The sequence below is a fragment of the Saccostrea cucullata genome, unplaced genomic scaffold (assembly GCF_032062105.1).
Source record: "Saccostrea cucullata isolate Sc308-1 unplaced genomic scaffold, CSIRO_AGI_Scuc_v1 ctg90, whole genome shotgun sequence".
NCBI lineage: Eukaryota > Metazoa > Mollusca > Bivalvia > Ostreida > Ostreidae > Saccostrea > Saccostrea cuccullata.
In genome coordinates, this window is record NW_026940868.1 from 654,550 (window position 1) to 669,890 (window position 15,341).

Genomic DNA, 15,341 nt, shown 5'->3' on the forward strand with positions numbered 1-15,341 from the left:
TTTTTCTTTGTGACTAGGATTTCTTTAGACACTGAAGAGTTCCTCCTGTTGGCTTGTTACACTTTGCTTAATAAAATTATTTGATTTGAGACAGACTTATCAGTGTGAATTTTAATTGATTGAAAATTTCAAATTAAACTTTGTACAGTCTTGCAGACATGCAAATTTTCTTTTCTTGAAGTGGGGGGGGGGGGCTCAGTTATTTCAAACAATGATGTTCAAGTAAAGATTGCAATTTTGACTGTGTAGATTGTGTTAACTTTGTTGGTAACTTTATTGCTATATATAGACGGGAGGAGGAGGAGGCCCCAGTGTTAGTGGAAGAAGAGAGGTATACAATAATATACAATTCACGCATCACAGCTGATACCAATGGCTGCATTGTATATACAGTGTATATTATATATCAAAACTGACACCACATAATTACTCAACATATGTGTGATATGACTGCAGGATTAATGCACAAAAAGGCATTGACAGCTTAATTGTCACCTAAATTTATTTAAGGGCTATGAAGTCTTAAACTCAAATTAATCATCATTTTTTCATGAAATTTAGGTGAGAATGTAAGAGATATATATTGCTGTTGCTTGTTATCACTTGCTGGCCACAAAATGCATTTGTTTGCTGCACAAACTGATATTGGTAATTTGGGATTTCAGATCGACAACGTCCGGGCGCTGTACCCAATTTTCTTTTGTAAAGAGACAGATGTGGGTATATCAGGAAGTTAAATACCCCTGTATTGCATAAGTTTTGTTTCATTTAACAGTGACTCCCAATTATTTTAAAGTAACAAATTGAATTCCCTTTGTATAGAAATTTTGTCAAATTTAACGAATTTGTCTTAGATGTTTTGAACTAACAATTATAAATTATGAGTGCATTATGTTTTAAATGAGTTATCCCTTCCCTTTATGCTTCTAACATTAAAACTGCTATATCCCCTACCAATTGAATATTTATTTTGTCAGGAGTTTATGCTTAATAAGTATCAATTAATTTTTAGTTGATTTGTAAATTTCACTTGAAAAACTCTTCAGGCAAATACTGGATCATCTGTCAATAAATTATTAATTGAAATAATTACCAATATGAGAATTTCCATTTTCAGAGTTATATAGGTTAGAAATGTCAGAAGAGCCAGTTTAGATCAATTTTGCAATCTTAACTAATTCCATTTATCTAGATTGATTATTTTAATTGACCCATCTTTCAATTTAATCTGCTATGTGTCAGAGATCTGTCCTGGATTAAATAGTACCACATCACAGAGTTTTACAGCTATTTAATCTTTACAGTCAATTTAAATTGGGTCCTTTGTTTTTGTTTGCTAAGAATGAGACTATTTTCATGTTGGAAATATATGTCAATGCATGTGAGGGTAGATTGGATTTCTTTTTCCCATGGATTTGTTCTGTAGATGTAAGTGTAGTGTAGATCGACATTGAAATGTTGGATTCTGATCTGATCATCATATTTAGTTGTGAGATGTGTTTTAGAAGTATTTTTCAGTAGGAAATTTTGTACTACATTTCTATGGAATGCAGTGGTTCTATGGAACAGTGATAATTGATTAAATCTGGTGTTTAGAATTCCCACCACTGACTCGGAGAGACAAGCTAGACTAAGGGCTGCACTGAGGTCTGCTGATCTACTCGGACCCGAGGAGAGGGCAGAAAGGAGGGCAAAGGCCAGGGCCAAGAGGAAAGAAATGGAGAGGGAGAGAAAGAAGGCTATACGTGCAGCTTATCGAAGAGTGAGGGAGGCCAAAAGGAAGAAAGAACCAGAGGTAACAAATAACAACATCCGAATTTTTTTTAAAAAAAATTTCAAGGAAAAACTGTCTATCGAAAGTAAGTAATTTTTTATTAGAATAATGCTGAATATAATTTATAATGTGTTCATACAGAAGGAAGATGAGGAGGATATGGATTTTGACATTGACGGGGAAAAGAAACCCTCCAAACCTCCCCCTCCATTTGTTGACATGCTCCACAATAAACAGTGAGTCACAAAGTACCCATATCATATCAGCATCATCGGAACCCAGGGGTTTTCTGTCCGTTACACTACAGTGTAATGGAGAGAAAACCTGTGGGTTGCGGAAGGTGATGCCATATCAGTAATTCTCAGGTGAATTGGGTGATTGATGTCTTTAACAATATTTCTTTTCCTGAAGAATCATGCTCAATTTCAAGAAGAGCCTTGCTGAGTTGGAGGACAAAGATAGGGCTAACATGGTGTATATGTATTTTGACATCGAGAACTACCTGAATTTTGGCAACAGTAAGAGTGAGGCCAAGAAGAAAGATAGCCATGCTCAGATGTTGTACAAGTAAGTCACAGGGGGAACATGTATAAAATATACAAGTAAATAATACAGGGAAAATATAGGTATAAATGGTATTCAATTTTATACTGGGAGTGTTCAAAGACAATTGTGTAAGAGTTCTTAAAAAAAAAAAAGTAAATAGCTATTGTCAGCTACATGCTTGCTATATAGTGAATATTAATAAAAATTCTCTTTCATCCAGAACACAATTTCTGTCTTAGGTGTGAGTGAACCTTTGGATTAACTTACAGTTACTGTTAAAATGTTTAGCATATTCCTGAAAAGAAACTGTGTGATTTTTACAGAACTTATGTAGATGCTCAAGGGAAGAAGAAAGTCAATTTCAGTGAAAAATTAAGCTCCAAAATGTCTGACAGACCCAAATCCCCCATCATCAAGGAAATGCAGCATTTTATTTTGCCAAAAATAGAGGAGTCATTTAAAGCCTATATCATAGTAAGTACACGTACGTCTCAATTGAATTCATGAAAAATGATGGAAGTTGAATTCTGAATCAGTTGCATGCATTGCATTTTTTCAACAATGATATAAAAGTTCTTAGAACCCTGCAATGATGAATGATCTTTAAGTGCATGACACTACTACTGTTGTTTAATTACATTATTATAATTGATAAAATTATATATGTAAAATCTGTAGTATCAGTAATACTTCTGATCGAAAAAAAAGGTTAGTAATTTTGAATTTTTTTTTAACTCTTATTAGGAAAGACAAACGAAATGAGATTTTAAAGTTGAAATTTGAATAATTCTGTAATCAAAACGACCACTCACTCCGAGATATAACCTTAGTATTCAACAGGATACCTGTGATTTTGTTACTACATATCATATTTCTATAAGAATCTCATTCTCTATATAGGAAAAAGCTAATGAGCATGGGATGGAGCCCAGGGAGTTTGCCAGTTTGTCACAAGCAGAATTATCATTACGCATGGGAACGGACGCCTCCTTAATGGGAGGGACATGGAAGAAAGGACGCAAGGGCAAGGTAAGGGCAGCATAGAGCAGCATAACTATATAAGGCTGGGGTCATCTCAAACATCATTATATAGATAAAATTAGATATGTTAGTCTATGAACTGTATTGGCTTCTGGTTCTTCCAAGGCAATAAATAAAACAGTGATGGATCTGGGCTATGTTATTTAACACTTATAATGGGTAAAAAGGAGATAATGCCTTTATATGTAACAAATCAAATCTACCTCATTACTCAAACAGCTCTGTTTGTAGCTAGAATAAAAATTTGTTTGGATGTTATTGAAACACTCATGGTTTATAACTATTTAAGCTAAAGAATCCAGGTGTAGAAGAATAAATGTTAACAATGTTCAGTTCTGCACACAGTCCTTATCTACTGATCATTTTATATAATGGCAGTTGTTATGTATAAAACTTGCACTGCAATAGTTTTACCACAACCAGCTATCAATTTTGAAATCCACTGTTAGGATGATGAAGAAGATATGGACTTTGATACTGATGGGCAGAAAGGGTTTGAAAATGGTAAAAAATTTAGGGAAATGGAATTTGGCCCTGGGGTCACAGTAAATTTTCTAGAACATGATATGAAACGGCAAAACGGACCGAGGCGAGTTCGCTTCGCTAAAACTGATGGCTACTATGACCATGATTCAAGTGGAATGCAGGTATTGAATGGAATGATGCTAATCATGTGGAATGCAGGACTGATTTTATAAATCCTAACATTGGAAACCTAAAAAAAAATATTTGCCTGAAATTATACATATTTGATGACTGCTTCATTTTTACTTATCAAAATGATTTTGCTATTAAATTCAATTAATTAACAAGTTTGCAGCTATGATACAATACAGCTTCATTGTGATTTTGTTTTGTGCATGGTGACTATAATAAGTATGCTTCTCATTAATTTGTTGAAAAAGAATTCAGGTAGATTATGCCTATGAATATACCTTAACTAAGTAAGTGCATGTTTTTGAGTGTTTGTGTCTTATCGTTTTTTAAAATTGAATTTAGAGTTCAATATTTTATCATAAATTAAATAAAACATACTGTAAGTGAAGCAATTACACTTTAATACTTAAATTCTCAAAGGGACCAGAGAAGCCTGTAAGTTAATTATGAGCATTTCAAACTCTCTCCTTTTTCAATATCCTTCTAGTTTCTGGATTTTATCCCCCCTCTTTCTCTGTATTCATTTGTACTCTTTGAAAATGTATTTTTTTTTTCTATTTTTTAGATCATGTTTAATATTCTAAAGAGCATATAAATTTATTTGAAGTGTATACGATATCTTTTTTATATACACATATTTATATTATTTAATACATGTATTCAATTTAATATACACTATATATTATATGACACATATGTATTTTTATATACTATTATGAATCTTTATTACTCAGGAATATTCTTGATTGATTTCATAGATTTAAATATAGGTACATCTGTAAATTTAGTAGTTTAAGGATAAAATATAAAATTTACATTTTAATTTTTCTAAACTGTGAGGTAGCAAGTCAATATCATTAAAACTTTATATATCTGACTTTATGAATTTTGATCAAAACCAGGATGAAAAGCTCAAGGGAGCATTTCTGAACAAATTTTGTTTTGTCATCTGTTAAATTCTTCGTATTTTTGACTTGCCCGAGAACCATTTTCCATTATATCAACTTCAACCTTTGTAATAAATAAAGCATCCATTAGATTTTCCAAATGAAGAAGGCAGCACACTGACTCTTTCAAAGTTCAATGAAATAATAATAAGGCAAACTTTTAAGAATTGTGTTTTTACATATATTTTTTAAATTTTCAAATTTGGATGCAGGTGCTAGATTAGGGACATATATACATATATAAAGTATTAGAAAAGCCAAGTCAATGTCAGAGATGTTCAACAAGTAGACTCAGGTGAGCATTGTGGCCCCTGAACTTCTTGTTAAGCAAAACTTTTTTTAATGCTGCCTAAATCTCTTATAAAATATGTTTTGTTTTGCATGTGGTATTTCTTGTTTGATAGTCAAAGAATTATGGTGGTTATGTTTAATTTCAATCTAACAGATTAAGTGTGACTTTAAACGTTAATTTTAACAATTACATGAACAGTAATAAAAAAAAATTTCTAAACTACTATATGAGAATAAAATTTTCTATTTTTTTAAGTTTTTTAAATGCTTTGATTCAATAGATTTAGCATTTTTTATTTGAATTCTTCAGTAGAGTAGATGTTTTTTATACGTGTTTTGCTTTTATTTCATGTCAATAACTTTTCAATGAAAGCTTATGGTATCATACATAATATATATAGGACGACACAACATACACAGGTACAAGTCGAGACCATTCTTCTTCCCAATTTGATGAGCTGCCATCCTCTAAAATGTCACACAGGCGCGGGCGAAGGTCAAAGGTAGCTCGGCTTGAACTAAATGGAGCTGCTCTAATGCATGCATATTAACTGCTTATTTACTTGCGACAAGAGCTTAACCTGAAATAGGTGCATGATATTTTAACATCTTCCTGCAAAAGGGAAGGCATGAAATGAAGGAGTGCAGAATTTATAGATACTGATCATGAGTTTGGAGTTTGCAAATACTCAGTATAGACGCTGGTCTTTAAAGAAGACACCCACTCTCCTCCCATTACAAAAAAAAAAATGCATGCGATCACAGTATATAACATTAGACCACATATTTTCTGTAGGATGATTTACAAATGCATATTTTAATATTCCCTTGTACTCTGTAGTTCTTCTAAGCTTCTAGCAAATTTGAAGACAAAACACTTATTTCTGCTTTTGTTTGCAATACACTAGCATTTTATTATGACTGTACAACAGTGTATGTTTTATTACTTGAATTTCATTCTTCTTTGATAAAAGCTCAAAAGGATTACATCATTGTGGTTTCATTTATTTATTTTTAAAATTGTCAAGTTGGAATTTCATATTTGGTCAAGCTAGGTCATATAAAGAGGCCAAAGATGAAAAAATTGATTGATTGATTAATTAATGTTTTACGCCTAATCAGCAATATATCAGCCATATATCGGTGATAAAAAAATTAAAGAACAATTGCAAGTATTAATTATTATGACTGTGTTTCCCAAAGAAATCTTGCTTTGTTATTAGTTATTCATTGATCAGATCCTATGGTTTTATGAAGTACTGACTAGGATAAAGGAGGAAACTTTACAAATTAAGTCACTTTTAATTTGTGTCCTTGACAAAGAGTACCATATTGCAGATAGTGATTTATCAGTAGACTGTAGGTACATGTATTATATAGTCACAATGTGTATCATCAAAAGAATAGCATGCATGCATTTATACAATGAAAGTGAATTACTATAGTTCTAACACTGAATATAAGAGGATATTTTTTGATATAAGCATTGTAAGTATCCATAACTGATGAGTAAAAATAACATACATAAAAAACCAGCAGACCCCCCTTCTTATTTCTCCCATGTGTGACACAATTGCATTTTAAATTATGATCTTTATAGAAGAAACATTATACTAACTGTTCATGTGGTACACCAGAAGACCCATATCATTTTTTCTTTGTCTGCAATAAGTACCAATATGCTAGAGAAAAGCAGAGATTTACTGTGTGAAACCAAATATCAAATTGAACATTATTGATTGTCATTTACTTCTGTGGGGAGATGAGTCACAAAATGTAGAAATCAATAAATATATTTTTCAGTCAGTTCATAAATTTATAAGAGATTCTGGTAGATTTAATTAACTATTACTGCCTAACACTTACACTCTATATATCTATATAATTATATATTTATCATAATTATGTAACAAATGTATGTTTCAATTTAACAAACTTGTTTGTACATCAATATTCCTTTTCACTTATTTTCCCTATGTATATATATTGACAGTTGTATGGTGAGAACCTAGTAAGTTGTTAGAACTTGTGTTCAAACCATTTGTATAGTATTTATACAATAAAATATGTTCAAACCAACTGATGTGTGACACTAATAATACAATTTATACAGATTATTGAAAATTTTGCAAATGTGTAATTGAAAAATTAAAATTGAACATGGTGCATATGTTTTAAAGACTCAGTCAAGGTATTTGATTAATATTGGAGGACAATAAACGAATGTTAATTTGATGACTTCTGATATAGACCTATTTTGTTCCTTTGTACAGACTGGCCGCGCTCAGCCTAACAAGGAGGATAAGGATGAGTTCTTTAAGGCCCTGAAGCAGTCCGCGGGGGGTCACCTGACACTACCCATGTTGTTCTTCTATAAATATCTCCTGAAGCACGGCGAGGAGGACGGGTGTCCACTGATTGACAAGGACCTCTTCTTCTACATAGAAGTACAGAAATTCAAGGTATGTGTTCACAGCTGAAGAAAAAGGGATCTCCGATTCCTGAAGTTAAATATATATCTGTAATTGGACAATATTTTGGACAGAAAATGAAGCAATGATTTGAAGAAATGCAAGTTGAATATATTAGGGCAAATCTGAGAAAAATTACTGTGGACTTTTGAAATTTTCAAGAATAGTGAAATAATGATTATAGAATTATCTATTTTTGCCAAGATTCAGTTCTACTTTAATGAAGGCTTCAGGTTTATGTGGCGAAAAATTAGTTTAGGAAGAAGGTGCATGTAGAAATTATATTCTTGCTCCAAAAAAATGCATTTCCTCTGCAAAGAATGAATAAAAGAATCTTTATCAGGATGCAAATCATGCCCACTCAGATGAGGAGCTTTTAAGAAAGAAAGTGCAATCCATTATGGAGTGTTTCCTTGATTCTGTGACTAGTCCCACATTGCAGGTAAGCTTATGAGTGGGTATATAATGTTATTTAATGAAAATCTTAAAATTAAGCCATGTACCCATGTTAATTTTGGCTATCTTATAAATTTCTAAATTATCTTCCAATAGTGAATAGAAAACTCTTTTCAGGACTATCTAAATTTAATGCATGTACATTGTGTTTAACTGTATAGCTAAAAAATATTTAAATTGACTAAAGTCTCTGTATTTTTAAATGTGGTAAACAGATTGACATCTCACCACAACTTCAAGAGAAAACCATAAAAGCAGCTCAGAGATACCTGGCAGGCAAAGATGTGGTGCCGAGTTTGTTTGACGAGGCACAGTTTGCTGTGTTCAAAGAACTTCTTCCATACTGGGCCGGATTTAAACGCGGCTTCCAGCCGCCGGATGATCCAGCCAAGAGGCCAGGTAAGACTGGATATGTTTCCACATGTCATGTTATTGTTATTGCTTCTCTTAAAGTCATAAGACCAGTGTATTATTAATCACGAACTGTTTATAGCATCCTCCAATTCTATGAGTTTTAAGGGAATATGTGAAGCATGTTCCAAGGGAAAAGTTGGTTTTGTACGTTTGGCGCCAAATGTCACAGGTGGTGAAAAATACATTGACTTTCACACATCTGTGAATCCGTTGATACTTATATACAAAACTTGGACATACATTTCAAGTATTTTAGTTGATAATTACCATTACTAAGATAACCTGTAAAATTTAATTTCTTTTATGCTTGATTTTTTCAATTTTCAGTGACAAAATACCAAAAGATGTTGAAGAAAAGGTTGGATGGTATAGAAAATTATGAAATTCCAAAGGAGGATTTCTCTTTTCCTCCAATACCTGATGGCTCCATTGCTGCTTACACATTCTCCCTGTCTGATGGGGTCCGTTGGAGGGTAGGTCATTCAAAGCTTATTAATACAGTATATTCCAGTATTTTAGTACATAATATTTATATGGATTTTATTTACTTGGATTTTAATATACTACCCAGATAATATATATATTACACCCAAACATTTACACTGAAGTGCAGTTCTTTTTCACCATTCATAATGAATGAATTGAGAGCATAATAATCACTAAATAAATTATGATAACTTGTAACAAATATTTTTTTAATAGATAACAGAATACTTCATTAACTTATTAAATTCAGATATTAATTTTCACACACCACATCAAAATATAAATGAAGTCGTTTTGTAGCTAAAAACGCCACCTTCAGACATTGATGATGAAGAAAGACAAAGTACACAAATGAGTCAGGAAATTGATCAAAATAACGATAAAGATATCGATGAAATTGACGAGGATGATAAGGCCTCTTTGTGTGGGTATTGGTCATGTGACCATATAGTCACATGCTTGAAGCTGCCGTGAAATGATTTATCGTAGGCTACAGATGCAGATGTCATATCTCTGAATTATCTGCTTTGTATGGCATTTTGCAAAAATTTAGAGCTATGTTGATTTTCTTTATTTAAATATTGATCCTTCCCTTTTTTTGTAGGCTATATCTGAATTTTGCTTTCAAATGTACATGCAATGTGTTTGTTTTCCCCCTGATTGGCAAAATCAGATAGTGTTATTTAGCATTATGTTAAATTCATAAAAGTTTTTCACCATTTTCACATGTATTAATGGTAACAGGTATATATTTTAATGTGAGATATTTTCTGAATAGGAAGAAGTTATTATAAGCTTTTATATATATTCTCAGTGTTGGTGTGGGTGCATGGAAATGCCATGGTGCCTGATTTAAAAGGATGGGAAAATATAAAATGCTTGAACTAGACAAAAGTAATGAATACAATGCTTTGTTAATCTGAAGGATACTTTATGTGCATGAATATCTAACAGAAAACGTTAAGAGCATTAAAATATACACAAATAATGTAAGTTACTACATGTACATGTATTAGATTTATGGGACCAAAAGTTACTAACAATTCAGGGTTGAAATGTTAATTGCTCTAATACCAGTCAACATAGCATATATAGCATAGGGAATGTTTAATGTATATATATGCTTCAATTTATCAGGGAAGTCAGGTATAAACTGGGTGCACGGGGTTTGATGTGGCGTCAAAAGTACCGCTTATTAGAACTGATTGGAATGTTGGTCCAAGTACATGCAGTAACAGTGTGGTGTAAAGTGGACATATGGTCAAAAAGTGTTTTACTTTTTGACCAAAATTTTTTGGACATGTTTTAAATGACACTGTTGATTAATGATTAAATACATGTATATCTTAAAAATCATTCCTCTTTTTCCAAAATTGTTAAGCATAAAAAAGTGAATCCAAAGAGTTTTCTGCATTCCTGTGAATTTATTGCAAAGCTAGATGAATGCATATACATAATGAAGAATGTCCACTTTATACCCTTATAAAATTTAATATCTAACGAATTAACTTACCCAGAATGCAATACTTTTACAGAGAGAAGGAGTGAGGGATTTGGTATGTGTAGATGTTCATGGTGTTGGCTTAACTTCTTTTGGGTCAATGTTTAGTCAAGCATTTAAACTTAGCAGTAGACACTGTTAGTTTATGTTTAATTGCTTGGTCAATCATATCTGACCATTCATTGTTTAATTAACATTTTTAATTGCTTTTCATTTAACTTTTATTTCTGTCCTCTATTTATGTAGGATGAGCAGGTAAGAAAGTTCAGGTCATCCGAATTTTATACCTTGGAGGATTTGGTTGCAATATTACTGGTCAGAATGAAAAATGAAATTGCACTTAATTTGGTTATTGAGTTCACAAGTACAAAAAAAATCTTTCTTGAGGTTTTCTAATCTGCATGGTTTAGGTGTTCCTGTGGTATCAGATGTGGACTTTTTTTTTTTTTTGAAATAGCTAACATATGTGTTTATACATGTATTGTTATATACTTTGTATATGTTGAAAAAGGAGCAACAGGCTCATTAATATATAGTGAAAAAGCATGCAGCCATAAGAAGAACAAAATGACTAGCATTTTTAAATCATCTTGCAAAAGAATATATTTTTTATATAAATATTTAAAGTAAAATGACACTTCAAATTACTTAATATATGAGGGGCATTTCAAAAGTTCTGGCAACAGTTTAATAAAAAATTAACCGTTTCACAGAAATTATTGAGTTTGATATCATTGGAAAAATCAGAAAATACACACATATTGTGACATCACATTCCAATTTTTATGATGTAATAACTCCAAAAAGACTTTTGTACATTTTATTTGTAAATGGTAAGGGTCCTGTTACTCAAAATATATTTGTTGAAAACTGCATTAATATACTTCAGTTTTATACAGAACATGTTTAATCATGCAATTGAGAGCTATATAAAAGACCAAAAATCCAGCCAAATCATATAAATAAAAATCTTAAATGATTGTCGATGATAGCATAACTGGACATAAACCGTGCTAGTAAACAAACCATACAATGAAATTTGGAATTGCTAATAAACAGTACCATAGTCTTACTCTATCTCTTTGCAAATTAAAATTTTCTTTGAAATATATTTTTTCAAATAAGCCTTTGACAGCACTTTTATGATTGTCTCGTGGATAAAAACGCGACTTTTCAGTATGCTAAACATTCTATACTCTGACGTCATGAGTTATTACATCATAAAAACTATAACATGACATCACAATATGTGTATATTTTTTTATCTTTCCAATGATATCAAACTCAATAATTTCTGTGAAACGGTTAATTTTTTATTAAACGGTTGTTGGAACTTTTGAAATGCCCCTCTTACTTGTCAGATATTTTGGCTCGATCAATTTGAGAAAGAAGGGGGGGGGGGTCATGAGGAACTTGAGAACAGTAGGATATTAAATTACATGTATGTCTGACCTAAAGAAAATTTTTCTCCTCCTGTCAGAAAATTTATTGCATTTATATTTTAAAACAATTCACCCATCAATGTTCAGAATACATATCTAATAAAAAGATTCCATACCAAAACACATCTTGGGATTGTTAAAAAATTGAAATGCACCTATTTGATCTAAGGACTTGGTGCACGTGGTAGCACATTGTTACAAATTTTACTTGTTTGATCTCTGATCAACCTTTGCAGCATCGCTTATTCTTTTACTCTCAAATGTAGAACAGAGCATATACTGTATACAGGGTTATTTTCGCCCTTTCACACTTGGAAACAATTTCGCCCCATTTTAAATTCGCCCAGTCACAGTTTTGTTTAAGAAATTATATTGTATATTTTGAATTCGCCCCTTTTTAAATTCGCCCAAACGAGGTTAGGGCAAAAGGGGCGAAAATAAAACAGGGGCGAATATTTCCCTGTATACAGTAATTTGTAATTCCTTATAATATTAATGTAGAAAATTTAGTTTAGTTATATATTTACTGTAACAGAAAAATTTTCTACATCATAGATATTTTATTGTTCTTTCAAAGTGCAAGTATTATCCTTATCATTATTGTAGCATCAGTGTTTCAGTTATTCCATTCCATAACTAATGTCTCAGTTTCTACCATTAACTCATCGTCCATGAATTCTTTCTTTTTTTTTTTGACAAAACTTCTACAGAAATATAGAGAAAAACAGGAAAGGTTACAAGCAAAACGAGTTGCTCAATCTGCTCTGAGTATGTACAGCATGAAATTAGGACTGTCCAGAGTTCAGTCCAGAGCAGGTAAAGGTTATGGCTGAGTCATATATATTGCACAGGGTTCAGATATTGCGTGGGAGTCAGATATTGCATGGGACTTGGATGTGTGGTACACATGGAAAATACAGAATGAACTGCACAACCAGTATGGAATGAATTGAACACTGATGAGTTGTTGGAATTTGGCTGGATGTGGATCTTTTAAGTGATTGTGTTTTGCATATGATACTATTTTTGTATCAAATTTTTAAAATACAGTTTCATGTTTGAAAGGGGGAATATATTCATTTTAAGGGTGCCTGGAATGATCATGCATGCATGCTCTGTTCACTTGAGTTTAATTCAAATATAAACTAAGTTCTGCGTAATCTGCAATGCATTCACACAGAGAATTTTAATTCAAATTAGTTGAATTTAAATTTTTTAACTGTGCATCAAAATAGTTTTGAATTAACTCCATGTGAGCGCTAAGCGAAGCTAAGTAAAATTTAAATTTTGATGCATGCAAAGTGACAAACTTTAGCTAAAAGTCAGTTTTTTTAAGTGAAAAACAAAGAAAAAATGAAGTTTATCATCAAAATGGGTACAAATACTACAATACTATGCCAACTATAGGTTTGCTTTGCGCAAATAGACATGATTTGCAAATGACATCATAATAGCCTTACTATATATCTAAAATTTTAATGCGCATTAGTTCACTTTGCACTATCAAGCTGTCTTGTGAATAAAATTTACTTTGCATTAGTTTAAGTTGCGTCAATCATTTTACTTTGTAATTCATGCAAATTTTTGTGAACAGAGCATTAGATTTGTATGTGTAAGTTTTCACTCATTTTGTACTTTTTGTAGTACTGTTTTGATGGTCATCCACACCTCACAATCATGTACTGTTCTTTCCAATTGATACAAGATTCACGATCCCACTGTTTTCATTTACATTCAATACTCATTCTTCGTCCATTATTGTAACTAGTACAATAAGTATTTTCATATTGAAAACCAGGTAGTATCATAATTAACATATTTGTAACAAATTTGTAAAGTACACAGTAGTTTTAAACATACAGTTGTGCATCAATGTTTTATGACAGTGGTGATCAGGTAATGGGTTATCAGGCTCCTAGTTAATTTCAAACATTTTGTGTTATTTTAGGAAGTATCCTCAGATGATGCTGCCAGTATACTAGGCAGTCCCCTGGATAGGTCCGATACAGGCACGACGAGAGGGGGAACCAGTCAGAAGACCTTAGATCAACTCAAAAAGAGGCGGAAATCCCACAGTATTCTCAGTGTACCACCAGGTGGCGCCATGACTCGGAATAACACAGAATCTAGCACCACCATCTCGGTGAAGGACTGACCAAGACACTGTTTGTGCTACTGAGTATTCAAATGTGATATCTTCAGCTTAAGGAAACTGGTGTGATATCTCAAGTCTTTCTTAATGTTTATTTATGCCTATATTGTTGATTATTGAATTAAATTTGTTTATTTTGATAAAAGTTTACTTGTTAAACTTTTTTTGAGAAAAGTTATTTAACTATTTATTTAAAAGCTCTTATGTTCAGAGACCAGAAGAGTGCGATATAGTAAAGGGGAATATTGTCTATCTGTCTGTCGGTAAACAATTTTCAAAATGCTCCTTTTTTTTTTTTTTTGACAGTTTTAGTCTTGATTTTAATACTACTTGGCACACTAGTAGACTAACCAAGAATGCTTCATTATCAGTTTTTGATTTGAATGAATGTGCTTGCCCTGGTTACTAAAGCAGAGAAATTGTTTTCACATAGCTTAAGACGAAGTGCTTTTGAACTCTACCTTTATTTTAAATACGAACCAGTTAAGCTAGTCTCATCACAGATTTCTGGTTCTAGTTGTTTTTAGCTCACCTGAGCCGAAGGCTCAAGTGAGCTTTTCTGATCAAAATTTGTCCGTTGTCTGTTGTCGTTGTCGTTGTAGTTGTAAACTTTTCACATTTTCATCTTCTTCTCAAGAACCACTGGACCAATTTCAACCAAACTTGCTACAAAGTATTCTTGGGTAAAGGGGATTCAAGTTCGTTCAAATGAAGGACTACGCACTCTTTCAAGGGGAGACAATTATGAATTGGTGAAAAATTATAATGGATTTTTAAAAAAAATCTTTTCAAGAACCACTGGGCCAGGAAAGATAAACCTCATGTGGAATCATCCTCAGGTAGTATAGATTTAAGATTTTGTTCAAATCATGACCCCTGGGGATAGGGTGGGGCCACAATGGCCGATCAAAGTTTTACATAGGTATATATACGAAAAATCTTTAAAAATCTTCTTCTCAAGAACCAATGGACACAGGAAAGATGAAACTCATGTTGAATCATCCTCAGGTAATGTACATTCAAGTTTGTTCAAATCATGACCCCTAGGGGGTAAAGTGGGGCCACAATGGCCGATAAAATTTTACAAAGGAATATATAAGAAAATTCTTTAAAAATCTTCTTCTCAAGAACTATTGGGACAGAAAAGATGAAACTCATGTTGA

At 32.3% G+C, this 15,341-nt stretch overlaps 1 protein-coding gene across 13 annotated transcripts in view; it reads left to right on the forward strand.

Moving 5' to 3' along the window:
- Positions 1-14,323, forward strand: part of LOC134256515 (regulator of G-protein signaling 22-like) — a 43,146-nt gene extending 28,823 nt beyond the window's left edge. For 5 of the 13 annotated variants that reach the window (XM_062739159.1, XM_062739157.1, XM_062739155.1 and 2 more), the window contains exons 16-30: positions 290-331; positions 1,597-1,795; positions 1,916-2,010; positions 2,186-2,341; positions 2,644-2,794; positions 3,221-3,349; positions 3,811-4,008; positions 4,439-4,453; positions 5,658-5,759; positions 7,530-7,718; positions 8,071-8,169; positions 8,399-8,582; positions 8,925-9,070; positions 10,619-10,639; positions 13,975-14,323. In XM_062739159.1, the coding sequence (XP_062595143.1) occupies positions 290-331; positions 1,597-1,795; positions 1,916-2,010; positions 2,186-2,341; positions 2,644-2,794; positions 3,221-3,349; positions 3,811-4,008; positions 4,439-4,453; positions 5,658-5,759; positions 7,530-7,718; positions 8,071-8,169; positions 8,399-8,582; positions 8,925-9,070; positions 10,619-10,639; positions 13,975-14,181 (1,933 nt within the window). In that variant the 3' untranslated portion in view covers positions 14,182-14,323. Of the gene's footprint in view, positions 1-289; positions 332-1,596; positions 1,796-1,915; positions 2,011-2,185; positions 2,342-2,643; positions 2,795-3,220; positions 3,350-3,810; positions 4,009-4,438; positions 4,454-5,657; positions 5,760-7,529; positions 7,719-8,070; positions 8,170-8,398; positions 8,583-8,924; positions 9,071-9,383; positions 9,508-10,618; positions 10,640-13,974 lie in introns of all 13 variants that reach the window. The other 8 variants (XM_062739160.1, XM_062739152.1, XM_062739153.1 and 5 more) reach the window with 8 other exon arrangements.
- The last annotated feature ends 1,018 nt before the right edge of the window (positions 14,324-15,341 follow it).